At 37.3% G+C, this 25,382-nt stretch overlaps 2 protein-coding genes across 4 annotated transcripts in view; both read right to left on the minus strand.

Moving 5' to 3' along the window:
* Positions 1–132: 132 nt before the first annotated feature.
* pdgfrl (platelet-derived growth factor receptor-like) lies at positions 133–7,508 on the minus strand. The gene is made up of 6 exons (XM_066718258.1): positions 7,279–7,508; positions 5,349–5,625; positions 4,163–4,314; positions 3,406–3,699; positions 2,645–2,781; positions 133–1,058 (listed from the first exon to the last, which is right to left on the minus strand). The coding sequence occupies exons 1-6, from the start codon at positions 7,331–7,333 to the stop codon at positions 867–869; spliced, it is 1,107 nt and encodes a 368-aa protein (XP_066574355.1). The 5' UTR covers positions 7,334–7,508; the 3' UTR covers positions 133–866.
* A 2,740-nt stretch (positions 7,509–10,248) lies between these two features.
* The window catches only part of slc7a2 (solute carrier family 7 member 2), a 51,853-nt gene continuing 36,719 nt past the window's right edge, over positions 10,249–25,382 (minus strand). For 2 of the 3 annotated variants that reach the window (XM_066718261.1, XM_066718262.1), the window contains 7 exons: positions 24,671–24,893; positions 22,339–22,478; positions 19,841–19,943; positions 16,901–17,112; positions 14,631–14,797; positions 13,782–13,890; positions 10,249–12,871 (listed from right to left, as the gene is read on the minus strand). In XM_066718261.1, the coding sequence (XP_066574358.1) occupies positions 12,690–12,871; positions 13,782–13,890; positions 14,631–14,797; positions 16,901–17,112; positions 19,841–19,943; positions 22,339–22,478; positions 24,671–24,893 (1,136 nt within the window). In that variant the 3' untranslated portion in view covers positions 10,249–12,689. Of the gene's footprint in view, positions 12,872–13,781; positions 13,891–14,630; positions 14,798–16,900; positions 17,113–19,840; positions 19,944–20,883; positions 21,021–22,338; positions 22,479–24,670; positions 24,894–25,382 lie in introns of all 3 variants that reach the window. The other variant, XM_066718263.1, reaches the window with a different exon arrangement.

Consider the following 25,382-nt stretch of genomic DNA (forward strand, 5'->3'; position numbering starts at 1 on the left):
CGTTATCCATTTTCACACTCACTCCTAGTATTACACAGACGAGGCAGTTTCCTTTGCTGAATAACCATTTCTGTATGGAAAAGCTTCCACACTTCCAATGTTTAACAAATTACCTCAAACAAAGGAGCCAAGTAACGATGTCAGTTATATTTTATTTAATGAATTTAATAACAAACCAAGTGAGATTCAAATATGATACACACACTGTACTAGAAATCATTTCACCAAAATAGTTTCAACAGGATCCTGGAGAACCAGAGAAGCAAGCAAGGAATTGTGCTTTTGAAAGTATAGGAAAAATACAGTAAGTCTTTTGATATGAAACAAAGTAAGGCCTCTGCATACTTTCCACATAAGGAGTCAATTAAGACTAGGCACACTTCTTACACAGCTCAGCCATGAACTATGTGTTGTGTCCACCCTTGCCAAAATCTGGCATGCCTGTGCAGCTATTCTACCCCAGTCTTTTAGTCAGAGAGTCGGTGAAAGGGAATTTGCAATACTGGAAACTACAAACTCCGATTAAGTAATTCTCCGGAAGTAGCTAATGGGGTGAATGGCTGCAGATTTACTTTCCAATTTTTTATTTGAATAATTAAGATTATATTTTCATGATGATGACAATTCATCAGATCCATTCATATTCTGCTTTGTCTCACTTGTACCAGCAAGTCTTACAATTGCTTTCCCTTCTAGACAACATTTCAAAGCATTTTAATGAATATGTCAAAGGCATTACATATTGTATTGAATTAATTGTAAAGCAAACTGGAAGGAGTATAACATCAATTTGTTTTATATATATATATATATATATATATACAGACAAAGAAGGAACCACACCACTATCATTTTCCTTGTGATCTTTAGAAATAAGAGGCAATGTTTGCAGCCACAGAGGTCTCCCCATATAGGTTCTTGGCAGTGCAGATGTAGTTTCCAAAGTCAATAGTCTCAATATCCTCCACAATGATCATGCTCTGTGAAATACGAGTTGTGTGTCCAGTGCCTCTGTGTATTAATCTCCAGGTTTCTGTAATGGTTACAGGTCTTTGATCCTAATGTTGGAGATAGAGAGAAGAAAAAAAGTACAAGTCTATAGAAAAATGAAGAAGCAAGATTTGTAAAAAACCAAAACAAAAAAAGGTCAAGCCAAGGGGGGTTCCTGAGTGGCTTAAACTGAGTCTGTTCAGAGTGTCGTTTATGTCCTATAGTCCATAAATCTAGGATTATGTCATAACTGACTGTGACAAGGAATTTCGTACTGTGCAGTGTGCAACTGGCGCAGTGCCACAAGAGTTACACGGCTTAATGCCAACAAGGGCTCCCTTGCCTTGTGTGACAGCGCCTCCTGTGGCTTCGTGACCATTTGTCCTCCCTATGATGCTATTAATCTGTGGTTTGCACTGTGGATTTGCATCATGAAAAGGGTGCTGTTGGGACTTCAGGTGCACATTTGAATTGGCGTGTATCTGTCTTCATCTCTCCTGTATAGAATTTGGGATTCAGACTCATTGTTTTCGAGCTATTAGTTTGTCCTCTGAGTTTATGCCTCTTTGCATTAGGACGGGAAAGTCAAACGTCTAAATGGGCAGATGCGATCCTGTCTTGCATCATATAAAAGCAAGGAGATTATTTTATTTAGCATTCAAACAGCACTGACAAAAATCCTGAAGACAATTAATGGAACATCTAGTACGATCGTCTAACTGGTCTACCTGACCTTGAAATCTCAGGCTACTTGCGCTTGCCTAGATTGCATATTGTTCTCAGTAGTTTTCTTATGTTGTGCCCCTGGAGAATCTATGCTAGGACCACTTATTTTCATTCCCTGTGCCCTTCCTCAGGGTTCTCTTATTTCCTCTGATGACTTCTTGCATCTCTTTTATGATGATGCTCAAATCTTTTATTATTATTATTATCATTATTATTATTATTTCTTAGCAGACACCCTTGTCCAGGGTGACTTACAAAATAAGAGCGATACAAAGTGCAATAATACAGTGCAGTTCAAGGCATAATACATTTTACAAATTCAAAGTGTATATGAGATATACTTGTTGATTTTTCATTAAATTTCTAATTGGGTGTATCATGTTTTAAACACACATTATGAAATATGCTAAACATATTAGTAAATCACAATACAAGGGTAATTATCTAATCTACAATTGCAAGGATAGGAAAGTCAATAGAAGTTATTATCACTTGCAGACTAATTTCTCTGTCACTTCTCATCTCAGCTGTAACTGGGAAACTACAGGGAGCTTCTAATTAAGTCAGAGTTCCCTTTGTTAAATGAATCCCTGCTGACGCATTCAAATCACATTGGCCAATTCAATTAACACAGATTATGTCTAAATGTTTAGAATGTAACTGTTTTTGTGAAATTCACTGTACAAGATATTGGGAGGTGAGATAGACTTTCACATGTTGAAGTGGAGAGAAACAAAATAAGAATCTGTGGTTTCTGAAGGCGAAGAAGTGATTATTACTCAAAGAAGATGAAGATTAAATATGATAAGGGTGGGGGCTATGACAAGAAAGAGAAGAGTGGATAGAGCTTGTTCCTGTTTTCACACTACCTCCCTTATTCCCCTGATTGTGGTGGGGGAAAACAATCGCCAACGCAAGGTGTACTCACCTGTCCTGGGAAAGTCCAAACAAAGTCCACATCCACTTCAGGTTCTCCAAGAACGGTGCACGTTACGTTAATATTGTCACCCCCTCGTACTGTAGTCTCAGATGCTTCAATTGTCACAAAGGGGGGGCCACTTGGCACTATAAATAAAAATAAAAAGACACGTATGTGCAATTTATTTGAAACGATTTATAGACCCTTTATATAGAAACAACTTCTTAAAACCCCTCATCAACTTAATAAAAATAGTCCTTATTAACCCTTAAAAGCCCAGCAATGCATGTGATACACACTGGTAAATCAGGATAGTATATTATTGCCAAGCCTGTAAAACATGTGGGGCATATGTCACACTGGGTTTCAACTTTCCTTCCCTCTCACCCAATTAAGACACCATACACTTTTCTACATTCATTTCCAGTAGCTGAACTAAGACAAGCATCTTGGGGAAATACTGTGAGTTTTCCATCATAAAATGAAAACAATTTGGGAATGGCAATTTATAGTAATATACCATAAAAAAATCATACCAAACTATTTTACTGTAAGTAAGAGAGTTATATACAGGCACATTTAAAGCATTTGTTACAGTACAACTCCAGTTCCTCAAGTACCATTCAATTAATATCTGACTTAGACAGGGTTGGGTGTTTATGACTGTATTTGCGGTATCTACAAAAAATATGAAAAGAGCAAAGAAATCTAACACTGCAATGCCCAGAATGCAAACTACTGTTATATTACTGGCTTGGGAACAGATTTACCTTCCACATACAGTAGCTGGAATTTGATGGACATCTGTGGTGTATCCCGGCTGACAGCCTTGCAGTAGTAAACTCCTTTCTGCTCCGGGCTGGCTTGATGAAGGATGAAGCCCTTCATCGGGTTGTATGATATCTGGACTCCATCTACAAGGACTTCCTCGGGGGGGACCTCCCGGTGCAGCGACACTTTGGTTGAGGGGTTGGTAACACGACAGGGGATGATTGAAGGCTTGTCCGGTCGCAGATAGATGATCTCAAAATGCAATGCTGATGGGACAAACAGCTCGTCCTTATCTAAAAGAATAGCAAAGGTAGAGATTAATCGAAGTGAATTCAATCAAAAGCAACGTTCACAAGCTCATACATGCAAGACAATAGTAAGACTGAATATATACAAAAGCCAAAGACATAACATGAGTGTGAGTCATGTGAACTCAAATGTAAGTAGAATCAGGTGGTAGAAATTAATTATGAATTTGGGAGAACTAGGGTGAGCATCAGAAGCAATTCCAGACAACAGGACAGGACAGCAGTTTCCTTTTCACTGAGACATTGTTTAGTTTTAGTTTATTGTATTGTATTGTCCATAGGAAAGAGTGACCTCAGATAGTCCAACAGCACCGTCTCAGCAATCTGTCTTTCCTTAAAGGTCTCCCATCTAAGTACTAGACTAAGCCCAGGCCTGTTTTTTTGTTTTTGAGGGCTGAGAAGGGTGGACTTTGAGGCGGTATGGCCAGTGGCTGTTTGATCTTGTCACCTGTAAAGTAGATGTACGTGGCGGAGATCCTGTCAGGGTCTTTGGTGCATTCGGTGCCATCGCAGAGCTGTGGCCAGCAGCTGAACTCGCCAGTGTCGGCCGCGGAAGACGGCGTGAGGATCAGCTGGCTGTACTTGTCGTGCTGTTTAATGCTTAGATCAACAACAAAACAATAGCACACCTCTTAATATACATGTCCTTTGATCATTATTTGATCATGAATCATAATTCATAATTTGGTTTTATATTAAATATATTAGCTGAATCGGAGAAAGGGCTGCTGAAAAGTCCAAATGAAAGCCTTTAATTTTGTTGTCCTGTGTAACCAATAGAGGGCAGTGGATGATAGCTGCAGTGATAAAACACTGTCCTCAAATATTTACCCATCTCTAGCTTCAGTTAAATGATGGTGCTGATATGTGGATTTAAAAGACATACAGATCATTATTTTATTAAACTACTCTCCAGCACTACAGCTTGTATAGAGGAAGAATTATATAGTAAGTAGTACAAAGAAGTAGAAGCAGATTGTAAGTCAAACGTGATTAAATAATGGAAGTTTTGGTAGAAAGCAAACTGAAGTTGTTTTCCATATCCTATAAGAACTCGTTCAGTGCTCATTTCCATTCACATTATTAAACAACAAACACTTTCACAGAGCTGCCGTATACCTAATAAATACATTTCATTCACCCTGGTCCTGGAGAGCCCCAATCCACTTAATCTTATAGGTCACCTTAAATCAACAATTTCTAAATGCTGGGAACACATGGGTGTTATTAATAAATGAAGCCACTGAGCTGAGGGAATTCTTGAAATCTGTGATTGCTCCAATAGTTTCTAAATGACTGAATTTACCACACCATCTGCTGAATTGCTTCGAATTAAATACTTTCAGGCATTTAAAAATTGGTTATAGAAGGGTGACCTACAAAACCTGCTGGATCGGGGCTCTCCAGGACCAGCATTGGAGATCACTGCCATATGGTAATATCCATTAAACAAATACAAAACATACACATTTCTGCAACATTCCTTCCTCTCCTAAACCCAAAGTATGCCACAATGACCAATGCAATGCAATGACCCATATAGTGGGTTATATAATTATCTATCAGCTTTTTCATGATTTCACTATTTCATCATTATACGTAGGTGAATTCCACCTTTTCTAAGTAGGTAGTACCTGAGGCGTGAGTCCTTGTAGGTGTCCAGGTAAGTGGGATAAGCCCATCCGATCCTGCTGCCTTTGCATCGCAGCTCAAGACTCTTCCCTGAGCTGAGAGTCAAGGAATCGAGCAGCCTAAGGAAGCGTCCCTTATCCAAGACCTGCGTCAAAATTGATTGACCCTTAACGCCTGCTTCCCTCTCCTTCACCTTGGGAAACCTGACCTTTACCCTTTTCGTGCCAGGCCGAATTCGATTCTCCCCGGCGTCTTTCTTGCGTTTCTCCTGACAGAGGCCTAGAAGGGAAAATATATTAATTAATTGTCATAGCATAGACACCAGGGCTTCCCAACCTTTTACTTAGCGTGATCTCATTTACACATTGCTAATCTTTTCTCTATCCTCAACACACTGCACAGACAAACTTATCTTATTTTATTTTATGCTCAGAAAATGAAAAATAACAACTAATTATGTCCCAGGTTTAGGACCCGTTGCTTCAGAGAAGCAAGTTGTGAAATATTAGCTAAGCTTATGGCAATTAGACACTGGATATAAAATCTAATAATCTACAAATGTATATTTAAAAAACGTGAAATTGCAGAGATCTTAGAAAAATAACCAGACAGACAACCAATGAGTTAGAAATGTCACCTCACTCCAATATACAATCTCTTTTAACTCCAGCTGTGGGAGCAGTGTTGTTTATTACTAAGTCTTTCTCTATGCATTATCCCTTCATCTGCAGCAGAAGCAATGTAATAGTACAATCTGTATCCAATACTAACAGATCAATAACATTGAGAGGGCTTAAATAAGTGGTTAAAAAGTGGTTGAGGTAAATATGGAAATAGACCAAAGTGGTGCCTAAATTGAGACCAGATTTGAAGAGTATAGAACTGGAGCCAGAGCAGAGAGATCTGTACAGTCACGATACTGATTACTTTTGATGTAATGGACACAGATCTTATGCAGGTGTCATTTTCATCCTCATGCAACTGCAAATGTTTCCACAGTGTCAAATAGATGCTTTCAAATACTAAAATCATTTCACAGAATTGGTGACCAGAGTTATCAATCTGGGAAACTCCTTAGACCATACTTCATCCACAGCTGGAAAAACATTACTGCAGGAAATATTTCACATAATATGTAAACCATCCTCTGTTTGAGATAAAAGTAGTACACAATGCTACAATTGTGTATTTAGCTACACTACTATGGCAAAGTATGACACCAATTATTCAGTGAGCAGAAAAAAATACAGACATATAGATAAACAAAGCAAATTTCAGCAAACCAACATAGACAACTGTGTACAACTGTCTGAATTGGTGGTGGCTTGACAATGTATGTCAGAGAGTTCCAAAAAATATTCCTGCCGTGGAAAAAGTAGGTTAATATAAAACACCTGTTAGATATTAGGGAAGTCACAAGTCTAAACCAAATCACAGCTGCTAATCAGATGAACGGTTTTGTGGAATGGGCAGGCAGGAGAAAAAAATGTTTTTGCTGAAGTTTCAACACAACAATATTCAAGTTTCTTAGCCATAAACCAATTCATAATCCAATTTCGTAACATGCAGAGCAGTTTCAAAACATTTTGTAGAACATATTACACTGCTGTTTTTGTATGTTTTTTTGAGAATATCTGCAGAAATATGTGGACTAAAACAGTGGCCTTGGGGTGGGTTTATCTCACATGCTGTGGTAATATAAGAAACCTTTGTGCATAAAAAATGTCACCTAAGAAGGAATCCACTTGTACAATGCTGCCTTGCCAGGATACAGAGAATTCTCTGCACAAACATCAGATTAATCCCAGCAACTCCTTATGGTTATCACATTTGCCACAGTACACTACAAATACAATACAATCAAATGTATTTAGGTAGACTTTTAAAAACAAATGCAAAACAATGAACAAAACCAAGAACTCAGTTGCTCACCATTTTGAAGTACTTCACAAAGCAGAATCAGGCTAATAAGGATCCAGACCTTCATGGTGAGGAGGTGGGGGGGTGAAAGTGTGCTCTGGGAGTTTAGGTGCTGATAAAAATGCCAAAGCAAGGCAGGATACAGTCCCTCAGGCCCAGAGCGTGGAGTGCAGTCCTGCAGCAAGGAGCACCAAGGAGGCAAAGTGTTACATTGTGAAGAAAATCTGAAAAACACAGAAATCTCAACTTGCAGCTCACTTCCTTTTTATAGTAATACTCAGACCCTCTGCTGCCACCTAATGAAATCAGAATAGAACAGTCTACCACTGAAAATGCGTTCAATTTAATTGTACAGAACAAACACATACAGAGATCATTTTTACAATGGGTGGCATCAATCACATCGTGCATCAGTGAGTTCCTAGAAAGAGGAATCTGGAACTTTGTTTAGTTGTTTATTATAAGATTTCCTCAAAGGTTTATCATAGGCATGGTAAAGTGATTATATACATTTTCTTCAGTGTGAATTGATAGTCCTTAAGAAATAAATATATGTAACAAAATCCCAATTACAATATCCTTCTGTTTCACAATTACTACCTCTAAAAAATAATAACAGATAAACGTCTTAGTAGTTCCTGGAAGATATAGTTAAAATAATAACAAAATATATTATATACAATATATAATAAATAAAATAAAAATACACACCGATCAACCATAACATTATGACCACCTGCCTAATATTGTATAGGTCCCCCTTTTGCCACCAAAACAGCCCTGACCCGTCGAGGCATGGACTCCACTAGACCTCTGAAGGTGTGCTGTGGTATCTGGCACCAAGACATTACCAGCAGATCCTTTAAGTCCTGTAAGTTGCGAGGTGGGGCCTCCATGGATTGGACTTGTTTGTCCAGCACATCCCACAGATGCTCAATTGGATTGAGATCTGGGGAATTTGGAGGCCAAGTCAACACCTTGAACTCATGATTCATCAGACCAGGCCACCTTCTTCCATTGCTCCGTGGTCCAGTTCTGATGCTCACGTGCCCATTGTAGGCGCTTTCGGCAGTGGACAGGGGTCAGCATGGGCACCCTGACTGTTCTGCGGCTACGCAGCCCCATACGCAACAAACTGCGATGCACTGTGTGTTCTGACACCTTTCTATCAGAACCAGCATTCACTTTTTCAGCAATTTGAGCTACAGTAGCTCATCTGTTGGATCGGACCACACGTGCCAGCCTTCGCTCCCCAAGTGCATCAATGAGCCTTGGCCGCCCATGACCCTGTCGCTGGTTCACCGCTTTTCCTTCCTTGGACCACTTTTGATAGGTACTGACCACTTCAGACCGGGAACACCCCACAAGAGCTGCAGTTTTGGAGATGCTCTGACCCAGTCGTCTAGCCATCACAATTTGTCCCTTGTCAAAGTCGCTCAGATCCTTACGCTGCCCATTTTTCCTGCTTCCAAACACATCAACTTTGAGGACAAAATGTTCACTTGCTGCCTAATATATCCCACCCACTGACAGGTGCCATGATAACGAGATTATCAGTGTCATTCACTTCACCTGTCAGTGGTCATAATGTTATGGCTGATCAGTGTATATATAAAGTTGTCTGTCCAGCCACAGGGGGGCGCAGAGCATGCTGGGTCTCTTGGGCTTGTTGTCCTGTTTACCCATTCCCCTCTGTGTGCACCTATGTCTGTCTAACCCGACTGTGTCAGCCTGTCTCCCTGTCCCGTCTTTGGCCTGTAGTCCTTTTAGGATAACATTAGAGCTTGAAGTAGGGCTGACAGGATAGTGATTGCTGTAACTCTTTTGGAGATGCATCCTGGCAATTCAGAAATATATTTACAAACAAGACTTATATACCAAAGATGTAAGGAAATGGTTGAAAAGGGTTATGAAGAAGAATGTGAAAATGAATGGTACAAATAAAGTTGAATGACTTGTAATAATAGGATGTAAACAGAATTTGAAAGTATGGAAGTTAAAAACAGTTCAATCTTGATGTGTTGGAGGATTAGCAAAAGGAATGGACATTTTAAATTGTGTATTTGGGAACATGTTTTGTTTGGAATCATACTTTCTTATAATTGATGTATGTTATTGTATGTTATCTGAAGAAGCGATAAAGGCTTTTTAAAAGTACTTGCAGGTTAATTATCCTTTTCATCTTGGGCTATACAGCTCACAGATGTTTTTATTGTTAATCCATAAAGGTTTGTGTTTATGTTCACTGAAGAGTCACGTGTGTCAGTTCCACTTCACCGAATTACAGTGAAAGTCCTCAAGGGGTGGACTTTCTTTGGATAAATGCCTGGACTGGAACTGATTAACCAAAAACTGGTTTGTTAAAAAAACCTACAAATATATTTATATGTATTTTTTGTAAATTCTATACTAAGATGGGAGACATTTGATAGCCAAAGCAAATAGGTCAGCTGTCACTTGATAGTAATTAACATTCTAGTATTTACAATAAATTCATACATGTAATCACTTGATTGCAAACATTGCAAACTATATTATCAACTTTCACTGCAGAAGAATCCATGAGACCAATATTGGGACTCAAATTAATGTTACAAATGTTATATCAAATTAATCTGAAATCAACTTGAATTTATCTTCCAAAACTTGTAATTCAATGTAGGAAAGAATTCATGTTCAATAAGACTCAAAGTATTTGATTATTCCTTGGAATTTCAAAATCAACTGGAGGGAAAATACATAAATAAATGTAAAAAAATTACAAAAAACTTTGCTACTAAAGCATGAATGCAAATTGAGGATTCTTCAAAATTATTTAAATGTCAAAAACAAATAATAATAGATTGTTAAATAAATATTTACTACAAATAATAATTTAATATTTTTATGTTGGGTCATTAATATTTCCCTTGCTCAGCAGTGCAATTTAAAAAGAAAGTATGCAACGGATAAATAAATAATGTAAGTAATGACAAAAAGTACTTTGTTTCCCCCACATATTTTATTGCAGTTGTCATATTTAAAATTATATGGATGAAATATCACAGCATGTGTTAATTTAGTTAGCAGCAATACCTAGTACACAGATGACCACTGCAACGAGAACATTGAAAAATACATTCAGCTTACTGACATCAATCTATCAATGAAATAAGTTAGTAAAATCCCAATAGCACACCGTGTCATAAGTGACTTTTTCTTGTGGACAGGTTGAAAGGGTCTCCCTGTATAAAACGTGTTACATTCTTGACTGTATACAAATGATAATGACATTAACATTAACTGTATAATTATAGCTCACCTTGTATTTATGTACAAAGGTTTTGTTGTTTTTAACACCAATACAAAATTATATGAAATCTGTCAGTTTAACTTGCGTGTATATTACTTTACTATTAGAGATGATAGAATCTATTTTTTTCTAAGGGATTGAGGTAATCTCCAAAGTAAACTATCATTAGTGTCTATGTGTACTTTTCCAAAGGGCAAAACTACTGACAGTGTTGCCAAATCACTGTGGAGTCTCCTGAGCCAAGGAAAGCTCAGTTGGGATACAATGGTACAATACACAAAACAGACCATGTTGTTTACATGCTTGTATCATGAAAGCCTGCTATTATAAGGACAATACAATTACAGGAATACATTAATTACCCATTTAACTTTTATGTTCCTAATAAGGATGTGACACATTTAGTACAGTGACATTAATATATTCCTATTTTTCTGTGTATCCATTTCATAACTGGGAATGGTAAATGATAATGACTTCCTAGTACAGGTAATGTATTCAATAAAAACAAAGTATTTAAGATTTCTTTACATATATTTCTATACAGAAATATGTATTCACAAATTGATAACCCAGTTGTAATTAAAAAAAGATGAAGCATCGTATGACTAAAAAACAAACAAAAAAACAGCAACTTGCAGTTTCAATACTTGCATTTTTGTAAACGAGTAAACAAGATGCCAAATAATGATAACCTACTTACAAATATTAATTCATTTACAGGAGACTGGATGTTGTACATATGGGACAATCACCTATTATTTGTCATCCAGAAAAGGTTGTGGCTGAAAATGCATCATATGGCAACTATAACCAAAGTTGAATTTGCAAATTCCCCTTTAATTAAAATATACATTTTTACATTCTGAAAATAAAGGGGATTTGTACACCTACCAAATAAAATAAAATAAAGGAAATTGGATAGGTGATAATGTTCTGTTCCTGTGTGAAACTAGAGTTATGTTAGACTATATGTTAAATATACTATATATTATATTAAACTATACTACAATTTTTATGTAAAAACTGCAGGATTATTTAGAGTCTGTAGCTGAATTTTAAGCAGACCGCCAGCCACATGAACAAATCATAGTCTGCAGAGAGCAAACGCACAGAGACACAGTTCATAAGGACTGAAGGGCTTTTCAAAGGAAGCACTTAGTTTGCCAAGGACACACCGGAAGAAGCCGGCAGAAAATATTTAAGGCACTGGGTATTCTGCATCTGGCAGTTACCTCGGTGATTATCCACTTCAAGAGATGCACTGCCTTGACATTGACCATTCACGTGCATCCGAGACAAAGGCAGAGGTCAGCGTGAAGAACAACAGACAAAGCTGCCGGTGTGGTCAAACAGGTGCAGCTGTGCACACCCTTCAGAGAAGAATATGATTGACTTCCACCATTAAACAATACAGTTTTAATACTATGTTTCTTGTGTACTGCTGTTCTGTTTCCACAGCAAGGAGTACAGTAGAGGAGCAAAACCCACACCATGATTAGTCCAGCTATTATTTCATTCAAATTCAGTCTGCCATCGTGTGGGGCATAAATATGTTGGGAATTAAGAATTAAGTCACAGCTGATAGTGTTATGAGAAACCATACCTTCTACTCCATACAACACTATTCCCCTGGGGCTTTTTTAATGTGTTTTTTATAGATGAGGATGCCACACCTACCGCCTCCTATACAACACAAAGATAGGGAGTCACGCCAATACAATTACGCAATGGCCAATCACTGGAAATGAACCTATCCCAGAGCATGTGTGGAGCGTTTGAGAGCAATCACACTTTCAATCAAGATAATTAACAAAGTTACAGTAGAGGCCTAAGCCATTGTGACCACATCTTTACAAAGCGTATTGCTTTAGTCTTTTTAAAAATAAAATTGTGTTGGACCTTTCAAGACCATAACACTTTTTTTTCTTATTTTGTTGTGTCAGCCCCAGATCAGTGACCTGAGGGAAATGATTGCCCTACTTAGTTATAAACAGACACACTACAAACATAGAAAACTAGTATTTTTCTTAAAAGTCTGCATGGCACATTTTAACACTGATATGTCAGGTTGTCTGCAGGTCAGCTGCAGAGGACACATTTGCAGGAGTTGCCGGGTGTCTTCTCACGCCTAGCATTCGCTTGTTTTTTCTTGGATGATAAATTGGTCATTTTCATCATCAAGGTCTACATCTTCATCCCTGTTGGGCCTCTTTTTATTCAAAGCTTCACTCTCGACTGAATCCTCATCGTCCTCATGCCGTTTACTTTCCACGCTGTGCCTGATCCCATAGCCAAAGTAGATCACAAAACCTGAGAGCAAGAAAACAGCAGGTTAATACATTGATATTACATATCTCTTTTTTGGTTCTAAGTAGTTCTAAGTAATACATGCAAGCTTTTATTAGTTTATCCAATATAATATTTTAAGTAACTCCTGCTAGATAGAAAATTATAGCTTTTAATAATAATCAAATCTTGAAAGTATATTTTGCAATTGGTTGATTGGGTCATTTCAATGTTTAGATTTTGTTTAGGGCTATACAGTCTAAGTGCACAAATAACTTTACTAAAAAGGTCTGGGAAATAATCAAATGGTATTAGTTTTATAGATTTCCTAAATCGATGAGCACTATAATCTCATGTTTCATCTGAGTTCAGTTAATACTTGGGTGTGAAGATTATTGAAGATAATGCCTTTTCCAAAACCTCATATGAAAATACACCTAACCAAATTGAAGTGCATCATATGGTCTAATTAGTGTCTGCTAAATGACTATTCGTTAAGGGTGAAAATATGTTTGAAATACACATAAGTGATTTAACTTTTGTTCAATTTTGGAAAATAGAAAAGGCACAACATTGAAATTGGAGAAAGTCAATTAAAAAAGGAATGCATTTCCAAAAAGAAACAGAAATACAGTAATTGCCAATAATGCAGAAGAAAATGTTATTTAGCAAACAAAGAGAGTGTTATAAATCAAAACTTATACCAGTGGGTACAGGTACACGTGTAGCGATATGTAAACTACAATGTAAATAAAGTTTTCTCTGTATAGCTGCCATTTTCCACTTGCCAAGCTATTGAGTTCACAAACATTTCATCATGGCATTGAACTCAAGCAGATGTTCTAGAGCAGATTTTTAATGACAAGTGCAATAGCAAGAGCTTGCAGATTGTGAGGGTGATGAACTGTAAATGATACAAATCAAAAGAACCTACCGACAGCCATCCAGATTGAAAACCGAATCCAGGTGTCACCACTTAGTTGTACCATGAGGTAAACATTGACAAATATACTAAGAATGGGAAGGAAAGGAAGGAGTGGAACCTAAGAAAAAAAAATTGATATGAACACAAAGCAAAAAAACACATCAGAGACAATGCATCAAGAAATGACACAATTTACACAAGTCATAGTATAACAGTAAAAAACTAAATGTATTCGTATCTAGTGTTAGTCTAAGGTCTCAGAATGTAGTATAACTTTATTTATGCATTTTGATGGTTCTGATGTTAAAAACACTACATTTGAAATTCACCACATATACAATATACTTTGAGACAAATCGAAAATAATAATATTTTTAAATCATATTTTTTAATTGTTTTCTATAACAAGGAAAAACAACCAACCACAAAGTAAGATTTATTATTGTATCTCCTCCTATCTGATTGAACATACCATGACGTATATTTTTCTTAGTTTTGTGGCAAAATCTATTTAAATATTGAATACATGAATTATTAAATATAGCAGCTTTACCCTTAACTAGTCTATTGACCTCAATGCATCAAGGTGTTTAGACAATCCCCTTTAATACCAGCAACACTTAAAAGCTTAAGTGGTTTAAGGTGGCTTCAACAAAAATAAAACTTCCAATTGAAGACCTAGTACATGGAAGATTTGCATGAGGAATGAGGAAGATGAACCAATCCTTTTTAAAACAGAAGCTGGCATCAAGAATTCAAATTTGAATTTGAAATGGGCATGTCAAGTTCAAATTTTTGGTCTTGGCCAGAGATTTTCAGTGTATTCCATGGAGTAGTAAAAATGCTCTGTCCACCTACCATGAAAGCAACTTTTTTCCGAGTCTGAGGCTGCCTCAGAACAATGAGGACACAGACGATGAATATCATCAGGCACACAGCCAGCACGCCCAAGATCCACGACTCCATGGCCAGGATAGCATGTACTTTATATGTGGTGAGTGCACTGATGATGCACACGACTACAGCTGCACAGATACATACAAACATTAGTAACACCAACATACTACATGTTTCTAGACACTCCCTGGAAATATTGCCCCAGTCCCTAGACTGAGAGCTACACCTACATAGGATATATATTTATTCATCCCCTAAAACTATACTGGCCAACCCTGGTCCTGGAGATGTCTTGCGGTTTGTCATTAATCCAACCCATTAACTACTGAATTAATTAGTCAAAATTGTCATGTGATCAACATAATCAGAGACTGACGGTTAAGAGAGAGACATACTGGCCTCATCTCCCTGAATATATTCTCATACATTTTCACAGCAAGTATATTCTATGTTAATTATGTTTGCTAAGTACATTCCTAAATAACACAAATACATGTTCGGTATGTCTCATTAACATTTTTGCCATACCCTATGTCCAGTAAAGTAGGTATTTATAAAAAAATAAAAAATAAAATATATATATACACTCACCTAAAGGATTATTAGGAACACCATACTAATACTGTGTTTGACCCCCTTTCGCCTTCAGAACTGCCTTAATTCTACGTGGCATTGATTCAACAAGGTGCTGAAAGCATTCTTTAGAAATGTTGGCCCATATTGATAGGATAGCATCCTGCAGTTGATGGAGATTTGTGGGATGCACATCCAGGGCACGAAGCTCCCGTTCCACCACATCCCAAAGATGCTCTATTGGGTTGAGATCTGGTGACTGTGGGGGCCAGTTTAGTACAGTGAACTCATTGTCATGTTCAAGAAACCAATTTGAAATGATTCGACCTTTGTGACATGGTGCATTATCCTGCTGGAAGTAGCCATCAGAGGATGGGTACATGGTGGTCATAAAGGGATGGACATGGTCAGAAACAATGCTCAGGTAGGCCGTGGCATTTAACGATGCCCAATTGGCACTAAGGGGCCTAAAGTGTGCCAAGAAAACATCCCCCACACCATTACACCACCACCACCAGCCTGCACAGTGGTAACAAGGCATGATGGATCCATGTTCTCATTCTGTTTACGCCAAATTCGGACTCTACCATCTGAATGTCTCAACAGAAATCGAGACTCATCAGACCAGGCAACATTTTTCCAGTCTTCAACTGTCCAATTTTGGTGAGCTTGTGCAAATTGTAGCCTCTTTTTCCTATTTGTAGCGGAGATGAGTGGTACCCGGTGGGGTCTTCTGCTGTCGTAGCCCATCTGCCTCAAGGTTGTACGTGTTGTGGCTTCACAAATGCTTTGCTGCATACCTCGGTTGTAACGAGTGGTTATTTCAGTCAAAGTTGCTCTTCTATCAGCTTGAATCAGTCGGCCCATTCTCCTCTGACCTCTAGCATCAACAAGGCATTTTCGCCCACAGGACTGCCGCATACTGGATGTTTTTCCCTTTTCACACCATTCTTTGTAAACCCTAGAAATGGTTGTGCGTGAAAATCCCAGTAACTGAGCAGATTGTGAAATACTCAGACCGGCCCGTCTGGCACCAACAACCATGCCACGCTCAAAATTGCTTAAATCACCTTTCTTTCCCATTCAGAGATTCAGTTTGGAGTTCAGGAGATTGTCTTGACCAGGACCACACCCCTAAATGCATTGAAGCAACTGCCATGTGATTGGTTGGTTAGATAATTGCATTAATGAGAAATTGAACAGATGTTCCTAATAATCCTTTAGGTGAGTGTATATCACTGTTAGCATGACATTACTAAACATATTCAAGACATTATGAACACTAACTGCACAACAGCTGTATCATAAATCAGCATTTAATCAATATTACTATCAAAAGTTAAAAAATACACTATTTAGTTGTGAAAAAGTACTGCACCATATGCAAACTGGGAAAAAGCTAAATTATTCAAATGATTTTCTCATGAAAGCTTTCCAGGAAGGTGAAGCAGAAATTGCACCGCCGAGTGGCTCGAACAGTGAATGTGCAGGTTGAGCCCAGCGCTGGTTCAAATCTGACCAGTAGTCATTGCTGACTGTTGGTGTTGATATTGATTATCTCTCCTGCATTGGTACAGGAAGTGATAAGCCAATCGCCAACTACCAATTCCAAACTGGGTGGGTTTAAAAAAAATTGCGGGTAGCAAAGTAGAACAGACCTATAGTGCTGACGGCAATATTGACCACAGTGGAGGACTGTTTTGTGGGTAGCATGGATGGGCTCAGCACTGTCTGCAAAGTGAGACCTCCATCTTTCAGCATGTTGAGTTGTGATTCCGACTCAGTCATTTCCGATTCTCCTTCTTCAGCAGTCAGTTTTTCTTTCTCTATGTTAAATTTTGGTCTTTCATAAGCTGCATGAGGCTGATACCTATGAAATAAAAAAGGCAACTTAATAAAGTCAGGTTTGTGCAAGTTCCATAGGTTTGCATTCACTATGTAACCACAAGAAAACAACTGATCACATGTAAGGCAACATGGTACAAGTGGAATAACTGCAATAACAATCCAAGTCTATAACCCACTAGCTTGGGACATCCAGACGAATCAATAACAATACAAAAACTGAATAATGCCATTATTTTCAAAGTTATAAAACGACTTACAAAAAGTCTTACAAAACAGCTATGACATCATAGACCAATTACTTATCTCATCATTTTCAAATTACTACACCTTACAAAATAATTAAAGAGGAGTGAAGCTCCCTTTAATATTTCACAATAAATGGCAAAATTCAATCTTATGTTCATGGCAAGTAAAAAGAGTAAAATATATATGTTAATAGTCTTCAGGAACTATTTTTTTCAGTGGAATGATACATATAATTCTTGTCTTTTAATTTGAAAAGTTTGTGATTATTTATAAGAACAAAAATTGTATCTACAGATTTGATATAGTCACTATATATATATATATATATATATATATATATATATATACATATATAAATGGTGCAGTTGAGTATGATGACCACAAGGTGGTATTTGGTTATTGCCTACAAGTACGTGTTGTTTAATCACAGTTGCAGTTTGTGTGGGATTTCTGGCAGGACCCGCAGTCACTGTTTGGCTGAACACTACTTATACATTTATACACTACTTGTCCAACAACAGCATCTTTTTTATTTGAGAAACAACCCTCAGCTTTACAGCTAGCTTTAAGCTTTAATCTGAATATTAAATATGTCAAAAATATCAGATCAAAGATGAACAAAGGAAGTTATCATATGGATCCCAAGAGAAGACTGAAGAGAGACTTAAATAATATAAATGATTAAATAATATATTTTGCATGTGTGAAATGGAAAAGGGAAGCTATAGATAGGCAAGTGGAAACATCTTGGGGTGGCCTTCATCCAGCAGTGGCTTGATATATGATGATGATATATACATATATAAGACCAGGGGCGTTTCTAGACTTCCAAGTGTTATGGGTGCTCCGAAACGGTGTCCAGGATCAGGCATACCTTTCCTCTGTTCAAACACGTTTTGGTACATAATATACTTAGGGACATGGCAATGACTAATTTGATTGGTTATATGTCTTGGGAAAAAGTATGAACCACAACAATTAGGTAAATTATTATGTAAAAATATGACTATACAATAAGTAATACAACTTTTACAATAAATGGTTTTGTGAAAGGATTAGGCATTTTAAAAATATAAATATTGTTTATACACAGTGTTGAGTTTGGGTGATTGTAATTATGTGATTACTAATATGTAAAACGTTAATGGTAAAACACCACTGAACATAAAGTCTCAAGTTGCCAAGAAGAAGAGAAATCTGCTGTTTCTGCTATCCAGGAAGTTATGACGCAACACATCCTTTAGCTCTGAACACACATACCAGGGTTTGACATCTGCCAGTATTTGGTAAGTTTTACATTTCAAAGTTGCTTATATCCTAGAATAGAACCAGAAAAGTGCTAAAAATCTTACTTATACGTTAAAGCAACACATAAAGAAGCATACAACCATAATGTAAGGAATTGTGCGTGTTCCCCTTTAAGGTATTTTGCATTGATTAAGTGCTTAAATAACAAAGGTTTAACAGGAAAAAATGAAAGAAATGAATCTTTTTTTCTCAAACGAATGAAAACTTCAACAATAACAACACTGCACAGAGCAACGTGTTTCGGTACATTTTTGAGTCCAACTTCCCCTTGAGGGGATGATGTTCTTCTCAACATGAGCTTCATCTTTTTGGCACCAACCATAACACTGATGAGCATGTCTGTAAAACTAAACTTTTGTTACATCTGACCATAAAACACAGTCCCTTATCTGACTAAGATGCAGGTTAGAAAATTCGTACTGGTTATTTTTATGTTGTGCTGCCAGAAGAGGCTTCTTCCTCACAATTCATGCAGTTGTCATCAAATGGTACCTTTTGAGACTTTTTATCCTGATGATCTTGAAGATATCCGACTGTTGCCCTTGTATTTGAATTTCTTTCTCACAGCACGTAGTGGTTATATTTTCTTGCATCCTTTTTTGGGCCAGGTAGTGACTGTCCCTTCTTGATGATGGATGCTAAAGTGGATACTGATCTGTTCAGCTTGTTGTGATGTTTGTATAGCCATCACCCAACTGGAGGTCTATGACCCTTTGCCTGCAATTTTTTGAAAGCTCTTTGACTATAACCATGATGATGAATGCTACAAATGGATTGCTTCTGTGTGAAAACTAATTTTATACCTCGTGGAAACAGGTGACCTTTGTAAACTTGTTCAGTTAATGTGGGGTTTTATTTTGAGATTAAATACATGTGTGGACACATGTTTTTTTGTTTTTTTAAAACATGCTATTATTTGTAAAACATATGATGTTGCTCTGTGCAGGGTTGTTAGTTTACATATTTTAATTTATTTGAGCAAAACAAAATGATTGTACACATGCATTTCAACTTAAATCATTTTTGTTAAATACAATTTATCAAGGCTATGAATTAATTTCTAAGCCACTGTTGAAGTAGTATGTGTTTTTTTTGCGAGATCACAATTTTCAGGTTGCACATCACAGCTTCAAATAAGTATTTTTGTTTTTACATAGTTGCTAACTGTTTGCTAAAATGTAAGAGAACTTACTTACCTGAGAATCAGAACACAAGCTGCCACTAAAGAGTAAGCCAAAAGAGTCCCAATTGACATCATGTCAACCAAGGCTTTCAAGTCAAACAGAAAGGCCATAATAGCTGTTGAGAACAAAAGAAAAACAGTCCATACTTAAGATTATTGGTCTGTATCCTCTTCAACTGAAAATAGTTTTATTGGCATGCATGGCAAAAAATAGTAATAAAAATCATAGGTTTGAAGTGCATAAGCCACATTCCCACATACATGCTTAATGGCGGAAACCCCACACAATGCAGACATTTAGTTGAATTATTAACCATTTCATTTGATATAATTATTTAGAGCAATTTTTCTACAGAGCTATGGATGAGCTTGACTAATCTCGATTCCCATGCACCAAATCACATAGCAGATTACTTTCTTTGTCTATTTAATCAGGTGTGTTGTTTTAACTCAGTGTTCATGTTCACAGTAAATAAAACATCAAAAGATACAAATTGTGGTGAGCCAGAAGCCCATTAAATTCCTACACAAGTAATCCACTCAATAATGTAGTGTAACTACCGTGATAACAGTGAAGTATATGGAAATGGCATGATTAAGAAAAAGCAGTCAGTTGCAAATTAAACTTAGAAAAACTGCAAATAGTTACAATGTAGAAAATTTTGAAAAGCAATCTCAAGTTACAAGGATCTGCTTTATCACATGTCAGTGCTATTGAGGTATACCTGTGGCATTATTGTGACATTTTTACATATTTTCATTTTCATCATATATTTTCATAACATATAATGTAGACTGGAAGACAATGACTGAAGAACACAATTCACAGTTTTTAGTTATTTATTCTTTGAAAGCTGTTTGACTGCACACTGCTAATCACTGCTTTGATCTGTTCCTTGCATTAAAACAAGCATACCGATATCTTCAGTAATTGATTTCACCACCTCCCTTATTTGCATGCAAACTGTATTAGGATTGCTTCTCTAGAAGAGGCCCAGGCATGCACACAAACACCTCTGTAGCCGATGCAAGGCAAGTATATGCACAGAAGCTTACCAGCAGTGACACCTGCTGCCATTGTGGCAGCCACTGGGGTCTGACGCTTACTCACTTTGGAAAGAAATTTGAACAGTAAGCCATCTCGAGCCATGGCAAAGAGAATGCGGGGCAAAGGAAACATGGAACCCAAAAGGCTAGAACAGAAAATTTACAGTTCAATCACATTACTGAGAAAAGAACATCTTACCGAGTCACATGGCAAATATGAAACTAAAGAAAATGTAAGATGGCTTCCTCAGCATGACATTGTTTTATGTCGTCGATATTTGTTAGGGAAGATGTTAATCAAGGTTTTATTAACAACAGTAATATGTACTGTTAGACTTTTATGTGTAAAACATCAAATGTCACTGATGTGAGACAGTGCCCTGTCTAGATGCCAAATATATTATATTCGCACCACTATTGCAGCAAGATTGTGCAACCCATGTATGAATTTAAGCTTTGTGAATTGCTCCGGAGAGGCCAGCTGCAGTAGTGCTGTGTAGCTGATATTTAGAAAAACATTTTCATCCATGGCCGGAGAGAGAACAGAAGACACAGGAGACCTGTGAGATAAAGTTTGGGCCACCTCACTGGCATCATGTAGTTGCCCGGCAAGCAAAGGGAGTCATCTTGTATATGATGGTACGTTCTTTAGAAAAACTTTAGATGTGTCTTGCTGACTGACCATCTCCAGAGCGCTTCGTTGTAGCTGAATAAACCATTTTGGTATTATTTCAGTTAAATCGGGTCCTGAGTATTCCTTGTCTGCCTTATTCATTGAAGGAGTACATTTCTCCCTATCATTTGGTGCCAAAACCCAGGAGCCAACATACTGTCTGGCCAGATATCAACAAAGCATGGTAAGAAGTATTGTTTTTCTGCCTTGGGATAGTGAGTGATTCGTGTTCAGATAGTTGACAGTTATCAGGAGTAAAATTAGTTGGATTGAACAGACCAGGGATAAGAGGGAGATTGTCGCCTGGCAAAGTCATAGTATCCTTTGTCAGAGAGACGTTTAAAATAATAAAAACATAGTTTATTCAGCTACAATGAAGCGCTCCAGAGATGGCCAGTCATGAAGACTCATCTAAAGTTTTATATATACAAGATGACTCCCTTTGGTTGCCGGGCAACTACATGATGTCAATGAGGTACCCCAAACTTTATCTCACACGTCTCCTTTGTCTTCTGTTCTCTCTCCGACCTTGGATGAAAATGTTTTTCTAAATATCAGCTACACAGAACAACTGCAGCTGGCCTGTCCGGAGCAATTCACAAAGCTTAAATTCATACATGGGTTACACAATCTTGCTGCAATAGTGGTGCGAATATAATATATTTGGCATCTAGACAGGGCACTGTCCTGCACCAGTCACCAAACCATTTTTTTTAGTTTCACAGTTGACCCCTCTGATCATACAATAAACAGCATCTATCCTCATTTCATTTCTATTCGAGTGGTCTCACCTGCAACGACACCGGAGGTCATTGTTGCAATAACTGGAGTCTTCGTCTTAGGATTGATTCGGGCTAACACTTTGAAAAGCACCCCGTCCTCTGCCATAGCATAGATTACACGAGGCATTGGGAAAATGGAGCCAAGCAGACTGGATGAAAAGCAGAAACATGCATTTGATGCAGAAGTTAGAAGCAGAGTATGTTTCATAGGCAGAAAGCTGGAAGTATAGAAAATTAAAGTCATTCCATTTTTTTTTCTTTGGCTACATTCTTTGGTATCCTGCAAACTGTAAATCATTTACATCCCAGAGTGTAACAAACACACCTTGAAAAAGCTTTTAGATTTGTCCTTCTCCCCAAGACAAGTGTCATTCTGTTTGTTACAAGTAATACTGAAACTCTAAGCTTTGGATTTACTTATGACAGTTCTCTGTGGTAAGTGTATGAACACATGATTAGCATACAACTGGCATGATGGAAAAACAGCTACTGAATTACATTTAAGTTCTGACAAGCACATGGGGAAGTTTACAGACAAATCCTGTTGAAGGGATCATTCATCTTAGAGATATATCTGTGTCTCAAATTGACCTACACTCAGTATTTATAACACCTTAAATGCAGATCTTACCAGGCCTGGTCGAGCTTGAATAGTTCTTAGATGGTAGAAACGTAATGAAAATTTGGTTGTATAAACTAGATATTGGTTGAAAAATTATTGGATTGCTGAATTGTTTGTGAAACAAATACATTTGACTTAATATTTACTTATATGTCAGTATAGAACAACTAAGACACGTGCTTCCAAAATGAATGTAGCCAAAAATATATATATATATATATATATATGTGTGTGTGTGTGTCTTTGTACAATTATGAAACATGCCAAAAGAACACCGTCACCATCTAATCACATTATATAAGCATCCCACAATTATGAAACTACTACTTATACCTTCAGAAAGAGGTTCAATTTGAGATACAGCATGCATGAAGTTCAGCCTTCTGAATCAATCCATCACAGACAATTTGGTACCATGAAAGTCTAGAGCAAATCACTGACCAAAACATAGAACATTAAGCCCTTAAGTGAGACCAAACAAATAATGCCCCAAAAACAAAACATTTCACCATCTCCACCATACCTAATATAGCAGTTAAAATGTATTAATATTGCTTTCACTTATTTTCATGTTATTTTGGGTTTTAGAAACAGGACCAAAAACCTGCATGGTTACAATTAAAACCTTATTCAGGATATTAGTATTACCTTCACTGCTTTTCTGTATTACAGATCTGTTTACATACCCTATTTAACTGATTTTCAAAGAGCTTAAATTGCAAAACCTCCTTCCCCTTAGGTTCACCCTTTTAATAATACCAGATTTCATAAAAAAACGCATTTCAGTACTTCCAAGCCATTTATTCAACAACACAATGCTACCCCTGAAAGCACATTTGCTTTGGAAACATGTGAGAATCATGCTATTTTGACTACAGTTTGTAAAACAATGTGCAACATTGGCAAGATTATTCTGTCACAAGTAAAACTCCATGGACTTAATTCACTTAATTAGCAGTGTATACAATACACACTGTATTGTTTGGCAGCATTAGTAGGAATGCTATGCATACAGTGTGTGTATAAAAGCACCACATTGTAGTAATTTACATACATTGTGGCCAAATATGGTAATGAGGTGCTTAATATGCATATATTATTTGCTATGGATGCTTATTTCACTGTTTCCCTTAGCATAAATTTACAATAGCAATGATAAAAAGCTATTACAGCAGCCTAACTTAGGGCAGACCATTGGGGTACATACTGTGGGAAATATGGTGTTAGAGTATCCCATGAAGGAGGATTAGGAAGAGGATATTTCAGCCCAGGCACACATTGGCTGTATCCCAAATCTCTCACTACTACTTATCCTCTATGCCCTATGTAATGCAGTCCCCCTTCTTGGGTGTGTAGGGAAAATGGGTCATCTTACTGAATAGGGCACCAGTTAGTGAAAATATTAAGGGCCGGACTAAATCAAAGCTTTGACCAACCTGCTAATAGCAAACATCACATATGTACTTCATAGCAGTTACATTGGAGTGGAAGAAAAATAAAGCCGCCACTGAGCACAGAATGTGTAGTTCTCTATTAGAAGATGCTTCAAAGTTTTGCTTTCATCCCAGCCTATTAGCCTTCATGTCTAATTGAACAGGATTGAAAGCATGGGTCAGTGTTCGTAATTTACGCCTGAAATACACAGTCCACAATCTCAGAGGGATGTATTATGTTGAGAATGTAGGCTTAAAAGTCATTAAGAGACTGTAATTTCCTCACCTAGTCGACAAAGCACACAGGGATCCTACTGCCACCACAAACTTGGCTGGGCCCCAGCCCACGTATTGAAAAGCCACAGGTAGTGGGCTCTTCTCATCCAGAAGGTAGTACGGCATCATGAGAGTCAGAGCTGCCGAGACACCAAAGTACGCCAGGAAGCAAACCAACAAGGAGACAACAATTCCTAACGGGATGGCCTTCTGTGGATTCTTTACCTCTTCACCTGGAATCAGCAAAGCAAGATAAACAGTTTCGTTATCTCACCAGCTCTCTGTTTAGAATATATATTTATACTTTACATTTTTCAAATCTTATGAAATAACAAGAACATGAACCAGACATAGTTGACTAATTTTACATTACATATTTTGCACCATTCAGAAATTTTGAATTTTGACGAACAAACACTTCATACTCTATAAACATGTAATTTTAGATCAAGAATCGAGATTGCACAGCTCAGTCTGAATTATCTTATGAAACTGTTACAAAATAAATATGAAAACTGGTTTACAATTATAAACTTCTCAAAGCCAAAAAATAATTAATTCAATGTGAGATAACAGATCATTAGACAAATGCTCAGTCTATGAAGGAATTAGATTTAGTTTTTATTTAAATGCTTATCAGAGAGGTTAGCTAATTATCAATTTCCCATCCAACTCCAAGTTGGTTTTCCTAATGACGTAAAAGAAAACTGCACTGGGAGAGT

Source organism: Amia ocellicauda, chromosome 12, assembly GCF_036373705.1.
Source record: "Amia ocellicauda isolate fAmiCal2 chromosome 12, fAmiCal2.hap1, whole genome shotgun sequence".
In the NCBI taxonomy this organism is placed as follows: Eukaryota; Metazoa; Chordata; class Actinopteri; order Amiiformes; family Amiidae; genus Amia; species Amia ocellicauda.